At 39.5% G+C, this 24,087-nt stretch overlaps 1 protein-coding gene across 2 annotated transcripts; it reads left to right on the plus strand.

Annotated features, from left to right (window-relative positions):
- Positions 1-1,304: 1,304 nt before the first annotated feature.
- On the plus strand, positions 1,305-22,802 carry LOC134661725 (acetyl-coenzyme A synthetase). 2 transcript variants are annotated; one of them, XM_063517903.1, is made up of 10 exons: positions 1,305-1,677; positions 12,966-13,161; positions 13,861-14,100; positions 14,539-14,654; positions 16,370-16,562; positions 19,660-19,793; positions 20,286-20,475; positions 21,388-21,577; positions 22,115-22,566; positions 22,756-22,802. In XM_063517903.1, exons 1-9 carry the CDS (start codon positions 1,376-1,378, stop codon positions 22,549-22,551), a joined length of 1,998 nt encoding a protein of 665 aa, XP_063373973.1. In that variant the 5' UTR covers positions 1,305-1,375; the 3' UTR covers positions 22,552-22,566; positions 22,756-22,802. The 2 variants fall into 2 exon arrangements, with proteins under 2 accessions (XP_063373973.1, XP_063373972.1); XM_063517902.1 differs by having other exon boundaries at positions 22,115-22,559; positions 22,746-22,802.
- Positions 22,803-24,087: the final 1,285 nt, after the last annotated feature.

A 24,087-nucleotide genomic window follows, 5' to 3' on the forward strand; every position in this document is an offset into this window, starting at 1 on the left:
TTTTGGAAAAATACGCTAAAATACTATATTTCCGATTAAACGTACTCGTATATTACACTTATGTTTAGTATTTTATCTAAAAGTACTATATTTTTAGAAATGTACTATATTTTTGATGCCTTATTCTGGAAAATACTATATTCCACCAAAAAATAGTTGGCAACCCTAGTCATGACATTCATCACTCATGACCTCTTTCACGAGCATAGAAAACGTGAAGTCGTCCAGTGTTGAGTGCGTTGAGTGCGAGTGTATAAAGTGCCAAAGCCAAATCAACACAAACGTCAACAAACAGCCACAGAAGGTCGATACGCGTACGCACACACTGAAACTTCACAGTAACGAACGTCAGTGTATTGTCAGTCAGTATCAGTGTTGCCAACTTGGCATAATTGATGCCTGATCTGGCATATTTTCACACTCTTTAGCATCCAAATTTTCCATTTAGCATATGGCACATTTTTTAGCATAATTAGTGAATTGTGTCCCTAAGCCAAGTTTGAAAAATGAATCCTACTTGGCAGTGTAATCCATGGCATAACCGTCAAAGGAAATTTTAAACATACGAGGAATTATACGCGGTAACAAGATATTTAAAGAAATGTTGAGGCGAAAGGTTGAATTCCCAGTGTAACTATATTTTTTGCTGTGCCTATTTTACATAATAAGCTACATCACATTAAATTTCACAGCACAAAGGTTTGTTTTAAATTTTTGGCTTGTTCCAAATTTTCAATAATATATAATAATATGCCATTCTAGTCACAATTAAATCGAGAGAATCGGGCTATGCCTTCTCTGCATCAACAGCTACAAAGTGTGGAGAGCCACTATAAACGCCACGTTTCAAAGAAATTTGGCTTTAGCTAACCAAGTCGGTGCAAAGTTAGCTTGGTCTGACTCTATACAATTTTCAGAAACATCATTGTCTGATTTATGTGGAAGATTTTAGTTACCTATATAATGTTTAGCATTTTTTCTAGCACATTTCAAAATTATTTAGCATATTTCTGGTATAATCTATATCAGTGGTGGGCAAACTTTCTTCATAGGGGGCCAGAAAGTTTAGGAAATTTAAGTGGAGGGCCAGAATTGTAGCCAAAATTTATTTTCCAAATCGTGGGCCAATGCCATATATTAATTATTTCATAGGACCGGCGGCGGGCCGGATAAAACCATTCGCGGGCCGGAGCTGGCCCGCGGGCCGTACTTTGCCCACCACTGATCTATATAGACGTATGTCTGGCATTTTTTCAAATTCCGAGTTGGCAACATTGGTCAGTATCAGTATTCACTATTCAGTAACCGCGAGTTCGTCGTCGCGTATAGATACGCGTTTTGTTCTGCGCGGCGATTACGAACGCAATCAGCCGCGATGTCGCGTGTTTACCAACCTACCGATTATGTTGTCGAAAGGTCGCTATTGCCGTCTTTTGAAAAATACAAAGAAATGCATAAACAGTCATTAGATGATCCTGAAAGGTTTTGGTCTCAAATAGCGAGCGAATTCGATTGGCAGACTCCGGCTCAGCCCGGCAAATTTGTATCGTACAATTTTGACCTGAATAAAGGGAACATTTTTGTCAAATGGATGGAAGGGGCAGTCACCAATATTTGCTTCAATCTATTGGACCGCAATGTGAGGAATGGACACGGGGAAAAGATAGCTTATTACTGGTAAGTTAAGCACGTATATTACTTTATGTTATGAGTACCGTCTTACCGAGATATACAATCGATAGTCAGCTGAGCGAATGCACCACGGAGACGGCGCGCGAACTTATTGATTTTTCCTCCTTACATCACTCCTCTTGGCCCAATTGCTTGCCACTATAGCCCCCTTAGTATAATATTATGTAACTAACCCACAAAATACTGTCTAATTCATCTCGCGTCGCGTCATGCTTAGCGAAGTAATTAAACATTCCACCAAACAACTGGAAATGGAAGCAAAGTTCAATATTAATTAAGTATAAGTAAGTGTGGTTGTCGGCTTCACCGACAAAAGAATTGAGATATAAATGAATGCCAAGTTCCGTAGATAGTCAGAAAAGCAGACAACTTAGGATAAATAAAATTAAAGGTTATGACATTGCTAGTTTTTACCAACAAACCAAAGAGTGGATAATTATGATGACCTTACAAGTATTTAGTAAAACAGAAACTTGCGTAACTTACAAGAGTTACAAGAGAAACATCTCTTAGCCAAAATGTACTTAGATAACTTTCAAAGTCGAATCTTGAGGTTGAACTTTTCCTAAAGGCCTGTCTACAGGATGTTCAAATTGACATTTTTATCAGAAAAAATTGGCCTCAATCTCATCGAGCGTCCACTAACCAATGTCAATAAATTAAATTTTGCGTCCACACCAGGGATGTTGCGGATGCCGATTTTTTGACATCCGCGGATGCGGATTTTTAAAGGCTCACATCCGCGGATGCGGATGCGGATGTCAAGATAGTACCATAAAAAACGTCAAATATTACATTTTAGTAATTTCTATTTCAAAAAACCGGCCAAGTGAGAGTCGGACTCGCGTTCCAAGGGTTCCGTACATTAAGTCCCACTCACGCTTGACTGCTCATTTCTAATAGGTTGTTTTGATTAATGACAAAATTACCTAGCAGTCTAGCACTTACGCCGATGCTAAGACGTTCCTGTACCGACCTGTTCCACATCCGCATCCGCATTAAATCCGCATCGATTTTATGCGGATGCGGATGTTGAAAATAATGCGGAAGTTCCGCGGTTGCGGATGCGAATGCGGATATTCGCAACATCCCTGGTCCACACCACCTGATTAATATTGACAATTTAATCAGATTGGGCGAAAAATTGTCCCGTCTGGATCAGCCTTAAGTTTTTTTTGTTTTGTAACCAATTTGGTTTCCACTCACTTTATCATTAATTTTTGATAAAATTATAAACATCACTGCACAGAAAACGGGTTGGTCTCTACTTCACTGTTATTTTTGTCTGGTTTGTATCAGGGATGTTGCGAACATCCGCATCCGCAACCGCGGAACTTCCGCATTATTTTCTACATCCGCATCCGCATCCGCATAAAATCGATGCGGATTTAATGCGGATGCGGATGTGGAACAGGTCGGTACAGGAACGTCTTAGCATCGGCGTAAGTGTTAGACTGCTAGGTAATTTAGTCATTAACCAAAAAAACCTACTAGAAATGAGCAGTCAAGCGTGAGTGGGACTTAATGTACGGAACGCAAACCTTGGAACGCGAGTCCGACTCGCAAATGACCGGTTTTTTTTAAATAAAAATTACTAAAATGTAATATTTGACGTTTTTTATGGTACTATCTTGACATCCGCATCCGCATCCGCGGATGTCAAAAAATCGGCATCCGCAACATCCCTGGTTTGTATTCACGCATAATGCTGTGCATGCAAGTTGCGGAAAGTTTGCCGTTAGGAAAATTTCCCGGAAATTTCAAGAAAATTTAAAGATTTGTGTTTGAAAACGAGAAACTTCGATTCTCTTTAATAATATGAAAATTTTCCTATTAATGTGGATATTTATAAATTTTGGTTTATTTACGACGGCACATCAGTAATTCACGCAATTACACAGCTGGACGCATTGATTAGGTACCTATTATATTACTAGCTGTTGCCCGCGACTTCGTACGCGTGGATTTGTATATTGGTGGTTATATATTCTACATTAGCTTAGAACATTATGCAGCAAGAGATTGCGGTAGGACGGTTAATCATTTCTTAATTATTAATATTATACGACGCATGAGACTTGTCTTTCACAACCTACGAAGTTTCAAGCCCCTAACTGAATAAAATTGTCCTCGATGTAATCCCTCTAAACCCCCTTAGAAGATTTTCATGTCCTCTATTTAATAAAACCTACTACCTAACTACCTATTTACGAAGTTTCAAGTTCCTAGCTTTAAATAAAATTTGCACCCTAAGACGAAATTTCATCCCCTTTTTAACCCCCTTAGGGGTTGAATTTCCAAAAACGTTGCAATTACTTTTTTTGTAATCGGCTATTATGCCTTTCTAAGAAGTTTCAAAGCATTTGTAATGGATTCAAACATTCAACCCCTGTTTAACCCTGTTAGGGGATGAATTATACAAAACGCTGAAATTACTTTCCCTGTATTTTAATAATATCCCCAAATACAAACATTCAAGTCCCGCACTCTCAAAAATATTTGATATCCGTACAAATTTTCAACCCCATGTTTTACCACCTTGGGGGATGAATTTTTAAAAACGCTGAAATTTGTTTTCTTGTATCTTAATTCAATACCTTTTTGCAAAGTTTCAAGTTCCTAGCTTAAAATAAAATTTGCACCCTAAGACGAACTTTCATCCCCTTTTTAACCCCCTTAGGGGTTGAATTTCTAAAAACGTTGCAATTACTTTTTTTTGTAATCGGCTATTATGCCTTTCTAAGAAGTTTCAAAGCATTTGTAATGGATTCAAACTTTCAAGCCCTGTTTAACCCTGTTAGGAGTTGAATTATACAAAACGCTGAAATTACTTTTCCTGTATTTTAATAATATCCCGAAATACAAAGATTCAAGTCCCGCGTTCGAAAAAATGATTGATATCCATACAAACTTTCAACCCCTTTTTCACCACTTTAGGGGATGAATATTCAAAAACGATGAAATTAGTTTTCTTGTATTTTAATAACATATATTTTTACGAAGTTTCAAGTTCCTAGCTTAAAATAAAATTTGAACTCCATACAAACTTTCAACCCCTTTTTAACCCTGTTAGGGGATGAATTTTACAAAACGCTGAAATAACTTAACCTGTCTTCTAATAATATCCCCAAATACAAAGATTCAAGTCCCGCACTCTCAAAAATATTTGATATCCGTCCAAATTTTCAACCCCATGTTTTACCACCTTGGGGGATGAATTTTTAAAAACGCTGAAATTTGTTTTCTTGTATCTTAATTCAATACCTTTTTGCAAAGTTTCAAGTTCCTAGCTTAAAATAAAATTTGCACCCTAAAACGAACTTTAATCCCCTTTTTAACCCCCTTAGGGGTTGAATTTCCAAAAACTTTGCAATTACTTTTTTTTGTTATCGGCTATTATGCCTTTCTAAGAAGTTTCAAAGCATTTGTAATGGATTCAAACTTTCAACCCCTGTTTAACCCTGTTAGGGGATGAATTTTACAAAACGCTGAAATAACTTTTCCTGTATTTTAATAATATCCCCAAATACAAAGATTCAAGTCCCGCACTCTCAAAAATATTTGATCTCCGTACAAATTTTCAACCCCTTTTTTACCACCTTGGGGGATGAATATTCAAAAACGCTGAAATTAGTTTTCTTGTATTTTAATAACATATATTTTTACGAAGTTTCAAGTTCCTAGCTTAAAATAAAATTTGAACGCCATACAAACTTTCAACCCCTTTTTAACCCTGTTAGGGGATGAATTTTACCAAACGCTGAAATAACTTTTCCTGTCTTCTAATAATATCCCTAAATACAAAGATTCAAGTCCCGCACTCTCAAAAATATTTGATATCCGTACAAATTTTTAACCCCATGTTTTACCACCTTGGGGGGTGAATTTTTAAAAACGCTGAAATTTGTTTTCTTGTATCTTAATTTAATACCTATTTGCAAAGTTTCAAGTTCGTAGCTTAAAATAAAATTTGCACCCTAAGACGAACTTTCATCCCCTTTTTAACCCCCTTAGGGGTTGAATTTCCAAAAACGTTGCAATTACTTTTTTTTGTTATCGGCTATTATGCCTTTCTAAGAAGTTTCAAAGCATTTGTAATGGATTCAAACTTTCAACCCGTTTAACCCTGTTAGGGGATGAATTTTACAAAACGCTGAAATTACTTTTCCTGTATTTTAATAATATCCCCAAATACAAAGATTCAAGTCCCACGTTCGAAAAAACGTTTGATATCCATACAAATTTTCAACCCCTTTTTCACCACTTTAGGGGATGAATATTCAAAAACGCTGAAATTAGTTTTCTTGTATTTTAATAACATATTTTTACGACGTTTCAAGTTCCTAGCTTAAAATAAAATTTGAACGCTATACAAACTTTCAACCCCTTTTTAACCCTGTTAGGGGATGAATTTTACCAAACGCTGAAATAACTTTTCCTTTCTTCTAATAATATCCCCAAATACAAAGATTCAAGTCCCGCACTCTCAAAAATATTTGATATCCGTACAAATTTTTAACCCCATGTTTTACCACCTTGGGGGATGAATTTTTAAAAACGCTGAAATTTGTTTTCTTGTATCTTAATTTAATACCTATTTGCAAAGTTTCAAGTTCGTAGCTTAAAATAAAATTTTCACCCTAAGACGAACTTTCATCCCCTTTTTAACCCCCTTAGGGGTTGAATTTCCAAAAACGTTGCAATTACTTTTTTTGTTATCGGCTATTATGCCTTTCTAAGAAGTTTCAAAGCATTTGTAATGGATTCAAATTTTCAACCCCTGTTTAACCCTGTTAGGGGATGAATTATACAAAACGCTGAAATTACTTTCCCTGTATTTTAATAATATCCCCAAATACAAACATTCAAGTCCCGCACTCTCAAAAATATTTGATCTCCGTACAAATTTTCAACCCCTTTTTTACCACCTTGGGGGATGAATTTTTAAAAACGCTAAATTAGTTTTCTTGTTTTTTAATTTAATACCTTTTTACGAAGTGTCAAGGTCCTAGCTTAAAATAAAATTTGCACCCCAGGACAAAGTTTCATCCCCTTTTTTACCCCCTTAGAGGTTGAATTACCTAAAACGTCGCAATTACTTTTTTTTGTCATCGGCTATTATGCCTTTCTAAGAAGTTTCAAAGCATTTGTAATGGATTCAAACTTTCAACCCCTTTTTAACCCTGTTAGGGGATGAATTTTCAAAAACGCTGAAATTACTTTTCCTGTCTTATAATAATATCCCCATATACAAAGTTTCAAGTCCAACACTTACAAAAATATTTGATCTCCATACAAACTTTCAACCCCTTTTTCACCACCTTGGGGGATGAATTTTCGAAAACGCAGAAATTAATTTTCTTGTTTTTTAATTTAATACCTTTTTACGAAGTTTCAAGGTCCTAGCTTAAAATAAAATTTGCACCCCAGGACAAAGTTTCATCCCCTTTTTTACCCCCTTAGAGGTTGAATTACCTAAAACGTCGCAATTACTTTTTTTCTCATCGGCTATTATGCCTTTCTAAGAAGTTTCAAAGCATTTGTAATGGATTCAAATTTTCAACCCCTTTTTAACCCTGTTAGGGGATGAATTTTCAAAAACGCTGAAATTACTTTTCCTGTCTTATAATAATATCCCCATATACAAAGTTTCAAGTCCAACACTCACAAAAATATTTGATCTCCATACAAACTTTCAACCCCTTTTTCACCACCTTGCGGTAGATATGAGCGCCGATGGGCATATAGCCGGCGGCGGCGCGCCGGTCAAAATTGGTCGGCGGCGGCGGCGAATCGGCGGCGTGACCTTGAAACACCTTCGATTAATGAAAACAGAATCCAAACCAAAATTTTACCGAAAAAACATGTTTTTGCTGTAAGAAATTGATGAAATAAATGCATTCTTTATTTTCAAGGATAATTTATTGAATAATGGTACGAAAAAAATTGATATCGTATAAACTGTGGATAAGCGGTATCGCGCGGCATCAGAGGCGGTCTTAATCTTGGCGAAGCTCTGTCCGGAAGATCTTAGCGAGGCCCTTATCTTTTGTGCTAAGTTAAAAATTGCGGATTGACTGTATCAGAGAAACGTCTTGTCGACAGTCCAAAGAAAATCGAGCTCCGTCATTAACCAATATCGACCCAACAAAACCGATTTATGTCAAAAAGTGAGGTCCAACGCGGAGCTCCATGTGCCGAACACCAAAGACTTGATTTCGACGCCTCCCAATGCGAGGCCAGAGGATGAGCTGCAGGTAAGTATACAGCTAAGAATCGAACGCCAAGTGTAAGCTTGGCTAACGGCCGAACGCCCGGAGCTCCGATTGCGGCGCGCTTCTGTGCGAGGCCGAGCTGCAAGAGAGCAGAGCGAGGGTGAAGGCCGATAAAGACTGAAGCCATAGTGTTAAAGATCTGGAGCTTTCCTGCAGGCGCATCCGTGCGACGCCAAATGGCGAGCTGCAATGGAGCTAAGATCGGATAAGGACCAATGCTCAAGCGTTTTAAAACAGGCCGAAAGTTGAGCTCCAAACAGGGCCAAAAACTTGCAGGTTCAGATAGCGGCTTAATTCCATGCGAGCGATGCAAGGCCAAAGATTGAGCTGCGAGAGAGCAAAGCTTGAAATTTGAACAGTGACCAAGTTTAATTGAGACCCGATTCCGCGCCCTTCCGTGCGAAGCCAACGGCCGGACGTTTGAACGTGGAAACGCTTAATATCTCAAAAGTAACCCCATTTTATACCTTTTAAAGATGGTAATGCTTGCAATGGTTAAAGTAGCGGTAAATGACGAATGGTTAGCTGGCAAAATTAGTTATGCATTGGATCGGTAATCCAAAGATGTGGGTTCGTGTCTCACGTTAACTCACTGTGATCAACTCTCGCTAACTAGCCAGAGTTGATCACAGTTAATTTTTTCATTATGATTGACATATATCTAGTGTATATATATAACCTATAAATTGTAATGTGGAACGTTCCACAATAAAAATGGAAGGAAATCAGTATATCTATTACAAGCATATTGATGTTAAAATTGATATTAAAAGACTAGTAGCGCGGTTACTAGATAGATAAGTTTGCATTTGCCTTCGATATTTTTGAATTATACGGGCCTAAAATACCTTTTGAATGCCTATAAACTATTCGAAGTGGCGCCGTTAATGATCTAAACTCGATTAAAAATATATTATCTGATTCTGAAAGTAGTAGTAACTACCAAGGTCACGCCGATGCCACGCCGATAGCGCAGCGTCGGCGGCGGCGGCGCGAAAATTTCGTCGGCGGCGGCGGCGCGCCGGCGCGGCGCTCATATCTACCTTGCGGGATGAATTTTCGAAAACGCAGAAATTAATTTTCTTGTTTTTTAATTTAATACCTTTTTACGAAGTTTCAAGGTCCTAGCTTAAAATAAAATTTTCACCCCAGGACAAAGTTTCATCCCCTTTTTTACCCCCTTAGAGGTTGAATTACCTAAAACGTCGCAATTACTTTTTTTTGTCATCGGCTATTATGTCTTTCTAAGAAGTTTCAAAGCATTTGTAATGGATTCAATCGTTCAACCCCTGTTTAACCCTGTTAGGGGATGAATTTTACAAAACGCTGAAATTACTTTTCCTGTATTTTAATAATATCTCCAAATACAAAGATTCAAGTCCCGCACTCTTAAAAATATTTGATCTCCGTACTAATTTTCAACCCCTTTTTTACCACCTTGGGGGATGAATTTTTAAAAACGCTGAAATTAGTTTTCTTGTTTTTTAATTTAATACCTTTTTACGAAGTTTCAAGGTCCTAGCTTAAAAAAAATTTTGCACCCCAGGACAAAGTTTCATCCCCTTTTTTACCCCCTTAGAGGTTGAATTACCTAAAACGTCGCAATTACTTTTTTTTGTCATCGGCTATTATGCCTTTCTAAGAAGTTTCAAAGCATTTGTAATGGATTCAAACTTTCAACCCCTTTTTAACCCTGTTAGGGGATGAATTTTCAAAAACGCTGAAATTACTTTTCCCGTCTTATAATAATATCCCCATATACAAAGTTTCAAGTCCAACACTCACAAAAATATTTGATCTTCATATAAAATTTCAACCCCTTTTTCACCACCTTGGGGGATGAATTTTCGAAAACGCAGAAATTAATTTTCTTGTTTTTTAATATAGTACATTTTTACAAAGTTTCAATTTCCTAGCTCATAATAAAACTTGAACCCCATACAAACTTTCATCCCCTTTTTAACCCCCTTAGGGGTTGAATTTCTCAAAATCGCTCCTTAGCTCTTATACATTTTATAAATGCAACCTAGTGTCCAAATTTCAACTTTCTAGCATTTGTAGTTTCGGCTCTACGTTGATGAGTCAGTCAGTCAGTCAGTCAGTCAGTCAGTCAGTCAATCAGTCAGGACACGTGCATTTATATATATAGATATACCTATCACAGTATACAATACATACACCGTTTGAGCTGTATTATTTATAGAATTTTGAGTTCTAGTTTAATAGTAAAAAAAAAATCGTGTATCGTCAAAAAAATGTTATGTTACAAGAACCTACATACCACGTTATGTTATGATTTATGAGTTATAAAGTGGTAAAAAATGGCCCAAAATGCTTCGTGTACTATATAACACAGGGCTGCTACGTCGCGCAGTTTTTTTTTCTTGAACTTGGCTTCACAGTCACACGCTGCCGTTTGTTACAAGACTCCCCTAGGGGCGCTTAGTTAGGCGATTAGGTACATGGAATATAATCGCTACTCAATCTGCCCTACGTTGGCTGATTGCACTGGTGAAAACCAGTGGACGATGAGGTCACATCCTAATATTATTATTTAACCATACGGAAACTAGGAAAGTAGGGATGTATATGTAGAACGCTTAAATTGTAGCCTAGCGGTAAGACTGTGCGACTTTCATTAATCCGAAGGTTGCGGGTTTTTCGGAACTTATGTACAGTATAGTCAAGGTAATAAATATCGGCACGGATAAAGTGTCAAAAATATTTAAAATCTTTTGTACGATATATTATTTCGCCACCAATCGCTTTTCGGTGAAGGAAAACATGAAGAAACCGGGCTTATCCCAATAAGGTCTAGTTGGGCCCAGAGGGGGTTGGAAGGTCAGACGGCAGTCCCATTCGTAAAAACTAGTGCCTACACCAATTCTGTCAACTGGAGCCTATTTGCGAGCGTTGTGTCGGCTTTTTGTCAAGGCTCCCATGAGCCTTGACAAAAAGCCGACACAACGCGAAGAAGATGGGATACATGTATCCCGATGTTGCCGCAGTTGTAAGAACATTTATCTCATAAGTCTGATAAGGACGTGATACGAGATGACTATCTGAATGTTGGCTGTTAGTTAATAATAGTTATTTGACTTACATATCTCCATTGTACAGGATCGGCAAAGAATTATGCGATCCATTTTACGTGTGATCTATGCTGACACACAGGTAATTCTGGTAAGGGATATAGAGGTCAAAGTTACCTATGCTAGTTGGTTAAACTTGAACTTTATTCACTTTGCGATTAATAAGCAATGTGAATACAAGGCCATATTCGGCAAAAAGGGCCAAAGTATATAATAACTTAATGAGCTCAAATCATTACTTAAATAAATTAGAGGCATTAAGTTTTATTATCACTTGCTAATGCTTCAAAAAAACCTTAAATTTTATAGACATAAAGTCTCATTTGGTTATCCGACTTGGTTTTGTGAATATTAAAATATGGCATAAAGTCGTAAATAAGTGATGATACGGACTTGAATTATGTTTGCTTGTCAAATGCATAGTCTTATATTGACATCCGCCACTCTAAAGGGCAACAAGACAGTGGAGCAGATACGTCGTACTTACAGTTTTTATAAACTTTTGTGTTTTTTTTAATGGTCGCGCAAAATGAGATTGAAAAAGTCTTCAAATTCGACCTTCTGCATTTCTGTATTTCAGAAACGAGAAATGGTAGAGTTGTATCTTGTATCTCTAGTAACTCTAGTTGCTAGTTGGTAGAGTTGTGTCAGCTTGTTAGAAAGAAAATGCGATGCTTGTTACCACTCTGCCAAAAAGTCATTTTGGTCGGACGTTATGGAATTCGTGTCTAGATATAATAAATGGACTAATTAATGCTAATTGATTGAAATTGTGACCCACACTCGTATTTTAATGCCTTTCATTATATAGCAGTCACATAAACTAATATTTTTACATTGCTGTGAAAATTTGCAATGTTTATCAGCCCATGACTTATTAAAAGTCGATAGGTAGTTCTTAAATCAACGGTCACCTTGCTTTCACTTACTTACAATCTTGTATTTTTTGTTATGAAATTAGGGTGCAAACCTACTTATTCAAGCAAGTGCTATCTAGTCATTATCTAGTGTTGTATTGTGATGTAGTAATACTATATGTCAGCTAGAAGTACCTACTTTCATCCGGATAACAAGAGGTACAGTTTTATATTGACCCTGCGTCATACATTGTAATTACTTACTTACTGATAATGGCCTTAAGTTGCGAAAACTGGTTCCGTTACCGTGACCATGAATCATACCTACTAAGCATTAAGGCACTGTTGCTATTCCAAGCAGTTCCTTGTGTTTACCTCTGTACTCGTATTTACTTACGCTCGAAACTGTCCATTTTGCTTTCTTTTGAGAAAATTTGAAAATGCATGAAATTTCGTTACGCTCAAATTTTGTAGAAGCCCCAAATAAGTACTTAACAACTTAAATAGCCCAGCTGACATGTATGTTTAGGGCGTTGGGGGCGTAATTACGTACTTTATGCACACAAATAGTACTTACATTACAATATTGTATGTATAAAGTACGTAATTACGGTCCCCAACGTACCACTTTAAAAATAATAATTTCTATATTCAGAATCATGAGAGAAAAAAGTGTATTCAAATCATCATATATTTTTGGTTCCATCATATAGTAATGAAGTAGAAAAAATCTCGGCACCCTAAGTACTTTGCAGCTTATAGGCGACTCCACTCGGGGACAGGAGGATGATAGATGTTGTGTTGTTAAGTAGTTAATCTACGGCCAAATCTAATAATGGGATGTCAGGATTGTCAGGTTTCTACAGCATAACGTAAACTGTTAAAAGTTACCTACTGATAAAGTTACCTACTTAACATTCATAGTGGCCTGCTGCACTCGAAATTTTGTGAACAGCCAGCGGCCCACATGGTGCCGAGAATGTGGTGGCAATCCGAATATGACGCCCCTAGAATAGAATGCAAGCGCTCATCACGCAATGATTTTTCAGGGAAGGAAACCACCCGGACGACTACAGCCGCATCACGTACAGGAAGCTGATGGACCTGGTGTGCCAGTTCTCCAACGCGCTGAAGGATAACGGCGTGGGGAAGGGAGACCGCGTGTCCCTCTACATGCCCATGATTCCGGAGACGGTGGTGTGCATGCTGGCGTGCGCGAGGATCGGTGCCATACATTCCGTAGTGGTAAGTAATAAAGTTATTAGTCCATAAGGCTCGATTTCACAAACTCTTTCGCAAAGTAACGAATGCGACGATACTAGTCTTCTAAATATAACAGCCTCCCTTTGTTTGCGTCATACAGGGGTTGACAAGGGGTTGAAAATAAAAGCAAACGTAAAAGCACCTACCTACATTTTTAACGAAGCCTAGCATTGCCAAGAGCTGAACCTACAATCCCCTATTCTGCTGACGCGCATTTATAGAGCTATTCTCTAACAATGTAAAAAGGTAAATGTACACATAACAAGCAATACTTGGTGGTTACTTACTAAATTTTATACTCTTCATAGCAATGAAACCATCTTTCTCAAGAAACGAAAATGTATGTAAATATTTAAGATAAGATAAAAATTCATTCAGGACTTAAACATTTACCGTTCAACATCATCGCGCTAATGTTAAATGCTACCAGTTAGCGTAGGAAAATAATTCGAATGTTCGTCGAGTTTTGCCATTGTACGATTTGCGCGCTTATTTTTAACGGTACAGAGAGTTTCTTCGAGCTGGTGAACTGGTTAATATTTTGGGTAAAACTCTTCGAATATTTCAGATGTGTTATTGTGGCATATTAATTTATACATCAACATGCCAAATTTTCTATTTTGGATGTACATAATTAATTTAATGTAATATATTATATTAGTAAATAACATGGCCGTACAGTTCGCAGGGTTTTCATCGGATTCGCTCGCGGAGAGGATGGCGAGTTGCAAGGCCAAGGTGCTGGTGACGGCAGACGGCGGGTGGCGCGGCGAGAAGCTGCTCGTGCTCAAGAACACGTGCGACGAGGCCATGCAGAAGGCCCAGGCCAAATACAACCACAAGGTCGACAAGTGCATCGTCGTGTCGCACCTCAAGAGAGTCACGCCGTGTGGGAAACTGCCCGATGATATCTCGTCTTTGGTAAGAATGAGTTTGAGTCAAGAATATGCCTAACTTCGTAATTTAACCCCTTCGCTGAAGCGATGCCGGATTCGGGCACTTTAGGACTTCCAATTTTGAAACTTCACGGTCACTATTTCAGTTGCACATTATCAGCGACACGGGAGAGATTAAGATACCTTTGCGAGGTTAGGCCCATGTCAAAAATATCTGGTGAGTGGGACAACGCGATAGTAGGTACCTACGCGATTTCTATTTGGTAGCGCAAGGAACTGAAGAAACGTCACACCTTCTGCTCATAATTGGACCCGAGACAGCACCGCACCCCTTTTCACTTCTATCTCCGCCGCTAGGCCTAAAAAGTCGTGGATGCATATATGTAATATAAGCTGGGTTAATATAAACTATAACTTAGCGCGGTCGTTGGTGAGATGTTAAATCAAAAGCGTTATTTTACAGTACAAATGGATGGAAGACAGAGACGTGTGGTGGCATGACATAATGGAGGGGCAATCCACCTTCTGCCCGCCAGAATGGATGGGTGCAGAGGAACCGCTGTTCATGCTTTACACCAGGTATGTACCTAATTGTAGTTTCAGTATTTTATCCGTATTTGTCCGCGAAAAAAAGCGCCCTCTTTGACTGATGAGTTTAGATTCTTGCTGACTTTAGAATATACGAATTACCTGAGAGCTACAGTATTTGTAACCTACCTATGCTTGTAATTGTACATACGTGCCTTGTACCAAATGTTAGAAATGGCGCTCATAAGTCATGAAAACGAAATTTCTATATTCATAATTTGTTCACAAATGAATTAGGTTGGTATTCCACCTGTCCAATTTCTTGGTCCAATGTGCATAGCGTCTCACTCTCTCACTAAGCAAAATATGAGACGCAAATAATCTGCTTCTGAATGAAACTGTTCGCAGGGGTTAACCCTATTGCGGTTATTTCAAGATATTTTTTCATAAAAATGTAGGTACCTATATGCTTACTACATTACCCCCTGTAATTTAATGTAGGTATCCAACTTTGAGTTAGGTATGGCAGTTGGAGGTTAGGCGGGAGCTTGGTCTAGCGTCCAATATATTTAAACTATTGCGCGGTAGGATCAGTAACCCAGAGGACAGAGGTACTGTACTGGGCTGGCATGTGTGGCGCCGACGCCGACCGCCGCTGCTAGCCGTGCAGCGCGCGCGCACCGGCCCCGGCCTGCTGCACGACACAACGTGGACGAGAGAGCCTTTGCGCACGCTCAACCAAGTTGCCACCCGGATTGATGTGCTCCATTGTTCTGAGAATGACTTCATCAAAGTCACTTTAATTATTTGTTTTATGTTATACTTCTTAGGAATAATTTTATAGGTAGTTATAATGTCTCTAAATTACCTACGCTACCTTGGAGGATACAACTAAACGGAGTAGCCATTAACAGGCTTTCCCCTCTGTCGAAAATAGGCGGCCAACGGTCATACACAATGTATGGGCTGACGTTTATCTGACATGGCTATTTTTACGTTACGCATACATTTGACGTTCCCCTCCCCCGCAAAAATCGGCAGACTGTTTTGTACAAAAAATTACAGACATGGCGTCTCCGTTTGATTATATCCTCCAAGTACGCTACCTACTATTTACTACACTATCGCAATGGGCAATTGTTATGATAGCTGTATAGTAATTATAAAAAAATAAAAGAAATGATAATCATTTTCCGCCTAGATGACTTCCGAAAAAATTATTAAAACTATGTTTATCCAGTACAGAATATTGTTCATGCAATAGGGATGATGACACATGTTGAATTTTATAACAAAATCTAGTAAAATAGATAGCAAACGAGCAATTTATCACAATAATGTGGATATTAAAATAAAATATTGAAAAATTACAAAAATACAGGACCTGAAAGTTTCAAAATTTAAGTTTTTTTTAACTTCCAAAAACGATAAAAGTAAGGGTACCATTCGATTCCTTACATTTAATGCAATAAAATATTGTATAGCAACTATATACATAAACGCAATATTTCACCGACAAAAACGCAATTTTCTTGTTTTGTTCATACTACAAGATGGGCGATGACGTCACGGCCCTTGGCCGTTTTGTATAGGGCGTTTCGCGAGTGAAGTGCGACTGTCGGCCTTTGACTACAATTTCTGACTTTTGTGTTACTTTAATGCAATGGGTCCCATATAGACATTTGATCCTAAAAACAAACCCGATCGATTGATACCATAAAAAAAAATTAGTCATGTAGCCTATTGGAGCTTGATTTTGTTGGTAGCGGCTCCACCGGCAAGCCGAAAGGCGTGTTGCACACCACCGCCGGCTACCTGCTGTACGCCGCCACCACGTTCCGCTACGTGTTCGACTACAGAGACAAGGACGTGTACTGGTGCACCGCCGATGTCGGCTGGATCACGGGCCACACCTACGTCGTGTACGCACCGCTGGCCAACGCCGCCACCTCTGTCCTAGTAAGTAACTGAGCCCATAGTGCAGTGGTTCCTAACTTTTTCAGTCCGGTCACCCCTATGACTAACTAGGGAACCTGATTTTACCCCTCCTTCCAATGGTAATAAAAAATAAAACGTCTACGTTTGTTGTATTGTTATATTAGGTTAGCTTATTACCCGCGTAAAATACAGGTTTACCCCCACTGGGGTAATTACCCCCAGGATAGGAACCACTGCCATAGTGTATCTAATCGATACGGAGCGTTTGTATCTTGGCTAGGCCCCCTGCTGTACGCTGCCACCTTACGCTACATATCCGACTACCGGGACAAGGCTGTCTCCTATACATGTAACGTATGTACCTACTAATTTACCAATATTATTGACCGAGCTTTAGCGAAGCGAAGGTCTCCGTCTCAGCTTGAACAAAAATGCTTTCGCATGTCCGGATCGTATGTTCTCCTCTACGATAGTATGTCGCCGATTCTCGACCATTCTCCTGAATTTTTGTGAGCAGGTACGAGGATTATAATTTTTTTGTCGAATCAATTTTTGGAAATTTTTCAAAATGGCGGAACCATACATTTATTCCGTTTTAAGTTAAGCTCGCGAGGTCTAGGTACAGCTCACAGAGGCACTGGCATAGTATTAGTTACAATACCTATGACTTTCAATTAGAAATCGGGAGGTGGGTCAAATATATTTAACTTCCAAGATTTGACCCATATGAATTTAATAGGTAATATACATACTAACAGGCCAAGTTAAATACATCTTGCGATTAAGTTAATGTTATAAACTACGTAATTTGTAGGTTTACTTATTTGGTACAGTCAAGTGTAAAAATATGGGTACACATCATACTCAAAAATATGTCCCACAGCTCTTATGTCAGCGAAATAGCTATGGGACATATTTTTGAGTAAGTTATATGCATCCATATTTTACACTTGAGTACAATCCCAAAAAGCATACATACCTATAATTATGTAACTTAACATTGTCGTGTCAATGCCGCAGTTAGTAAGTAAGTAAAGGATATAGTGATAAAATAAACATAATCACGTGTGCCTACATCTGACATATCTCGGCACGAGATACGAACATCAGTATTATCTACTGGGTACTTTCCTTAGTTGACATATTATTTTGCAATAACGATAATAGGCTGACGTTATGGCAATTATGGTATCTATAAAACAATATAATTATAGAGGTCATTGAAGACACTTGTTATAGTTTGTTTTATACGTGACAAGTGTCTTTAGACGCTGCCCCAAGGCGAGCGCATCTAGTTAAGTTGCTCGACTGACTAACGAGACACGAAGGGACTCGCTTACCTGAGATCATAGTAATGCAATTTATTATACTAGAACCTGTGCCTAGTGTCTACTTGCCTCCGATTGTATCGCACGAGCATACCCACCGTGCGACTCATCTGATTATTTATTCTCGTTTCGATTGTCTCGTATAGATACTATGTTTTAAAGACTACGTACCTAAGTACGTAGTTCTTTGTCATCGGGTTCTCTATCATTTACATTTTAAAATGGAAAATTGTATTGCTGTTCGTGTGTATTAGTCTGTCGCGGAATGTATTTACTAAGTAGGACAAGCAATACTTGATAGTAACTTAGTAAGCCATACATACATGAGCCAAACTCGAAACTGACAATGACATGGATAATAATAATACGCAAAAAACTTTTAGTAGTCAGTAGATTTTAACTGAATATTTTTTTCTGCTAATAGCTGTGAGATACGGACAGACAAACGGACGGACATGACGAAACCCTAAAAACCGTTTCGCCCGGCTTAATTAGAGTGTTTAGTCTACATACAGATAACTTTCAAAGGGGTATCATATAAGTGGGATGCGGTAATGTACCTACAGTACCTAAAGAACTCGCATGTATAACGTCTTGAATTTTGAACCTTAACCTTTTGAACGACAAACGGCGTATCCATTTGCCGTGCCACTGACGCCACGGGGGTAAAATTAAGTTTTGTGAATAAATAATGCCAACCTAAAAGTGGGGTGTTTTTCAGTAGATTTTCATCAAAAAACGATCGACGGCAAATGCCGTCTTTGGCGTCGTTGTCACGATTTTGCGTTGACGTCAATTGCCGTCTGTGGCGTTCAAAAGGTTAAATCGGTGTAACGTCATAACCGGTGATAAGATCCGTGTTAACAAGTGAGTTGAAAGTTATGTACCTACTCCATGTAGGTATCTAAGTAGTATTTAATCTAAACTGACCCGGATAACTCATGTATATGACAATTTTATCGGAAGGAATGGAAGTTCGCTTAGCTTACCGTTCACCTTGGGTGGAACCTTGATAATGTAACGGCAGTCGGAAGTATTAGTGTAACATTACAATGTGAGCGAAATACTTACGAACTGCAGTAGCTCAGTCAAACATGTTACTGCCGAAAAAGATCCTTTAAGTACCTACTTTAAATTAAACTTGATTCCAGATTCTTGATAAGAATTTTGAAAAATATTTGAATGCAGTTTTTAACTGCCTATCTCTCACAATTTCAGGTTTCATATGGGTCTATATGAAAAATCTGGCATATGGGTCTATATGATTTTTTTCTAGCTCATTTGGCATAGATGTGTATATATATACCAGTGTATATGGTTACGGCGAGTTAGGAGTGTTCGGACCTGTATTAAGTTAACTGTTTTTGGTTCTTCGAGGCGTACTATTGTAAGTACGCAAACAAGCCTAAGAAAATTATAATTAAACTATCTGTGGCTAGTAATGATTATACTCGTAGAAGGAATGTCATTATTAGTAATCTCATACCGAGTGTCTGTCCTGCATATCAAATGTATGCTGGTGTCACTGAATTAAAAAAAAATAGGTACTAAACAAAGTAAAGCAAGCCTTGACCAATTATATAATAGCATAGCAAACTCTTCAGAGGCAACGTGTTTCAAAATTCGTATGATGCTCACAGCGGCGTACTTTTTGATGAGGTACTATGACTCACCGTGTTGTATAACACGATTCTAATATAATTTGAATCCTTCCTTGAAAGTAAATAATGATGAAATGTCTACAATATAGAATATAGAGCAACAGGCACTGACTATTATTTTGCATGTAGTTCGAAGGCACCCCGTTCTACCCAGACAACGACCGCTACTGGGCCGTGGTGGAAAAGTGCAAGGTGTCGCAGTTCTACACCGCGCCCACCGCCATCAGAACGCTCACTAAGTTTGGCGAGGAGCCCGTTAAAAGGTAACTTAATCCGGTTTAATGCTCTAAGGCAGGGTTTCCAAATCACGGCCCGTGGACGACGAGCCTGATGATAACAGGCCTGCAAAAAGGAAGAGTAAGCCTGGTTGTGGCCCTCGGGGTTAAACATTTGGAGACCCCTGCTCGAGGGCAGCCAACTTGACTTATTTACAATTGTTGAATACTAAGTAAAAGTGCCTATTTATCATTTCTGTCCTAGTTGGGTATAACCAAAAGACGGAATATGATTTTATTTACGTTTATACTACACTATTATTTATTCTTCTAGTACTTGGTAATATTATAAGTTTAAGAACATTTATTCTCAAAATCGCTTCTTATCTTTTGTACGCGTTATAAATGCAACCTGGTGTGCAAATTTCAACTTTCTATCTTTTGTAGTTTCGGGTCTGCGTTGATGAGTCAGTCAGGACACACGCAATGTATATAAAGATAAGAATGTAATTACCAGAATGTCTGTTTTACAATTACCAGGCACGATTTAAAGTCGCTGCGGGTGCTGGGCAGCGTGGGCGAGCCCATCAACCCCGAGGCGTGGCTGTGGTACTACAGCCTGGTGGGCAACGGGCGCTGCTCCATAGCGGACACGTTCTGGCAGACCGAGACCGGCGGCCACGTCATCACCAGCCTGCCGGGAGCCACGCCGATGAAGCCCGGCGCTGCGGTACGCGCTATAGCCCTTGCTACACGGTCGCCGACAAGCCTTCTAACCGTCTGACCTTGGTCTGACCTTGGTCAGTTTTGGTCAAATTTTGTTGGAAACAACTGTCTACACGGTCCGTCCAGACCAAGGCCACGCGGTCTGAGGGGCTTGTCGGCGACAGTGTAGCAAGGGCTTATTTCACTACCTTCACTCGTAACATGAGTTCACCACGCCCGTAATCGCTAGCGGCTGCGAAGTGAACGTTTATTATTTATATTTACGTTTATTATATATTTTATGATACTATTTATTCTCTTAGGATTCGAGTATTGGGTTGAAGTTTTTTATGGGAGAGCATTTTATTATTCGTATAAAAGTGGAATGTGTTACCTCTTCTTGAGGTATTTTCTTTGCACGACGACATGGAGTTGTTCAAGGAGCGGGTACCTACTCAACTCAAGTACTCAGAATACTCAAGGGTCGGCAACGCATAAGTGGCACCTCCGATGTTGCTTATGACCGGTGACCGCGGTATATTCTATTCTATAAGGCGGCCCGTCTGCTCATTTGCTGAATATCCCATAAAAAAAGTTAAATTTGTACGATATCATTGTTAATATTACTGCCAAGACAACTTTCAGATGGTAATCCAGTATGTACCAAATGTACCAATATTCGGTTGCTCCTGTTTAATAAGAAAGATCCCCATATGAAACTGAATGATTTTAAATATTTCACAATATACCTACAATAATCAGCACATTTTTAGTATTAGCAAAAGTTATAGAAAATGAAGCGATTTAGACATTAAACAAGGGACGTCTAAGACACAGTTTTTACGCTTAACATTTGTGGGCACTAGTCTCACTGTTCTACCTATTATAACGTTTTAGGGTTATCAGTAGTGTTACCACAGGAGCTTGGTCGTTTCAGGGGTTCCCGTTCTTCGGCGTGGAAGCAACGATTCTGGACGAGAGCGGCGCCGTGGTCTCGGGCCCCGGCGAGGGCTACCTGGTGTTCGCGCGGCCCTGGCCCGGCGTCATGCGCACGCTGTGGGCCGACCACGACCGGTACGAGCAGGTCTACTTCTCCAAGTTCCCTGGCTACTACTGCACTGGCGATGGTAAGTCACTACTAGCGGCTCTGTGAGCTGAAGACCTCGCGATATGCTTCAGAAGCTTAGAAAAAGTAAAAAAAAAGTACTTCGTTGAGTCATTAATGTCATTATCACAGCGAACTCACAATGGTCTTAAGAGCCTGCTGGCACTTAAATCCTTTATGCCGTTTTCGCCAATTTGAACATTTTCCAATAAACCAAACGCCAGAAATGGCTGGGAATGTGACCTGCAGAAAAGAACATCCGAACATACGAAAGCTTTTATTTTTTGCCCAAGCTTTATGATCCGAGATTCCGGGGGCCTCCGCCGGCCTGGGGCCTATTTCTCGAACGGTATTAGTCTAATATTATTAGTCCACAAACTGTCAAATCGTATGGATTGCCATGACAACACACTAATAATATTAGACTAATACCGTTCGAGAAATGGGTCCCTGCTCTCCCGCTTTCTTTTCGGTGGCCGGGTTGTGTCGCCCTTGGCTCGCCCGTTTCCTGTACCTATGTACAAAAGGGCCGGGCTTGACACGTGGTATTTTGGTGCAGGCGCTCGTCGCGACGAGGACGGCTTCCTGTGGGTGACGGGGCGCATCGACGACATGCTCAACGTGTCGGGCCACCTGATGTCCACGTCGGAGGTGGAGGGCGTGCTCACGGAGCACCCGCACGTGGCCGAGGCGGCCGTCGTGTCCAAGCCGCACCCCATCAAGGGTGAGTCGCTATACTGCTTCGTGGTGCTCGTGGACGGCGTGCAGCTAGACGCGGCGATGCTGGACGCGCTGCGCAAGCTGGTGCGCGCGCGCATCGGCGCGTTCGGCGTGCCCGACACCGTGCAGTACGCGCCCGGCCTGCCCAAGACGCGCTCCGGCAAGATCATGCGCCGCGTGCTGCGCAAGGTGGCCGTCGGCGACCGCGATGTCGGCGACGTGTCCACGCTCGCCGAGCCCGCCGTCGTCGAACAACTCTTCAACAACAGGCCTTAGACACTTCCGTTACATGTATGAGCTCTGTCCAGTCCAGTTATTTGCGGGAACGGTTTTCTGCAGCATCCCGTTTTAGTAGTACATGAGCTAATGTAGTAACGTTCACACGAGCATACTGGTTGCGGGATACTGCACGCATACTACAGAAAATTGGATCCTGCAGATAACAGTACACGCAAAAAACTTGACGTCAGTGGGAAAGAGCTCTAATAACGCTTTGTTTCCTATTTGAATCGATAAGAATCGATTTGTAGGTTTTCCTTAAGTCTATAATTATGCTACGGTTGCTATCCGCCCGCTTCCATCCTTATTTAGGCGTATTGGTAGATCGGGCACGCGCGGGACGGTTTTGACGGCACAGAATGCAGACTTGTTAGCGACTAGTTTTTGACATAATTATGTAAATTTGCCTAAATTTATAACAATATACTAACGGAACCAACTTCAGAACAGGGGTTTAGGCGGTGTTATTGTTAACAAGGTGAGCTGTGCCTACCTACTACCTACCTACTTAACTGAATTAAGAAATGGTGACAGAAATATGATACTACCGAATTACTGACTCATTAAAACCATAGTATGTATTACAACTATAAGTGAGCTCTGTTAATTTTATAAATATTTGTTATATTATAAAAAATAATAAAAATGTTACTATAGAATATCTCAATATGTGATTATGATTATTCAAACATCTTCTGTAAGATAGGATGTGCTTAGAGTGTTAATAGAAATTATATAAGAGTAAGTAAAACTAACAAGTTATTTACGGAAATATAATAACCCGCCTGCGACCCTCACAGAGCGCCTAGAGGCCCTAGAGCGTTATCTGTGTGTACAAACCGTACAAAGCTGTTTCTCATAGTTTCCTCTAATATTCTAAAGTGTAAAGCTTTGGTTTCCTCCGATAGCGGTGCCGTCACATAGCGGCCGTCTCCATACGAATACTACGACATCCATATTTAGCCGTATTATTTAGTATGGAGACGGCCGTTATATGACGGCACCGCTATCCTAGGAAAACCGATCTTAAGCAATAATATAAAGCCTTTAATATTCAGTCTTTCATTAAAGGTGGATTGTTGAACTAACTGTCCCTACCGTCACAGTTAGGGACTGGTATTTATAATTTTTTTTGCTAATTTTGGAACAAGTGGGTGTGTTACTTTGTAATTACATACTTGATATTTTATGCTATGTTATTTATTTTACAGTTGCCATCAGATATATCGGAGCGACTCAATAATACGAGTATCGCCCTATATGGCCTATATAATTGAGTGCGTTTTGAGATATGTATTTATGAGCACCTCGGCCGGTCTCATGTATCTGATGGCTACTGTACCAAGATAATGAAATGTGTAGGAGTGAGTGGGTGTAATATGATATTAAGCCATACACGAAATTGAATTTTGTAATTGTAATCACGGGCCGTTTTATTTGAAAAGTAAGAATTGGTTCGGATGATATAGATAGTGATAAATGAAGATTAATGGTGTCTTTAGTTTTTATGAACAGTAAAACTGTTATATTAGA

The sequence above is a fragment of the Cydia amplana genome, chromosome Z (assembly GCF_948474715.1).
Source record: "Cydia amplana chromosome Z, ilCydAmpl1.1, whole genome shotgun sequence".
NCBI classification, from domain to species: domain Eukaryota; kingdom Metazoa; phylum Arthropoda; class Insecta; order Lepidoptera; family Tortricidae; genus Cydia; species Cydia amplana.

Coding starts and splice junctions, on each gene's coding strand:
- LOC134661725 (XM_063517903.1), top strand. CDS start 1,376: ATGTCGCGTGTTTACCAACCTACCGATTATGTTGTCGAAAGGTCGCTA. Junction 1,678..12,965: donor GAAAAGATAGCTTATTACTG/GTAAGTTAAGCA, acceptor ATGATTTTTCAG/GGAAGGAAACCACCCGGACG. Junction 16,563..19,659: donor ACGCCGCCACCTCTGTCCTA/GTAAGTAACTGA, acceptor TTTTGCATGTAG/TTCGAAGGCACCCCGTTCTA.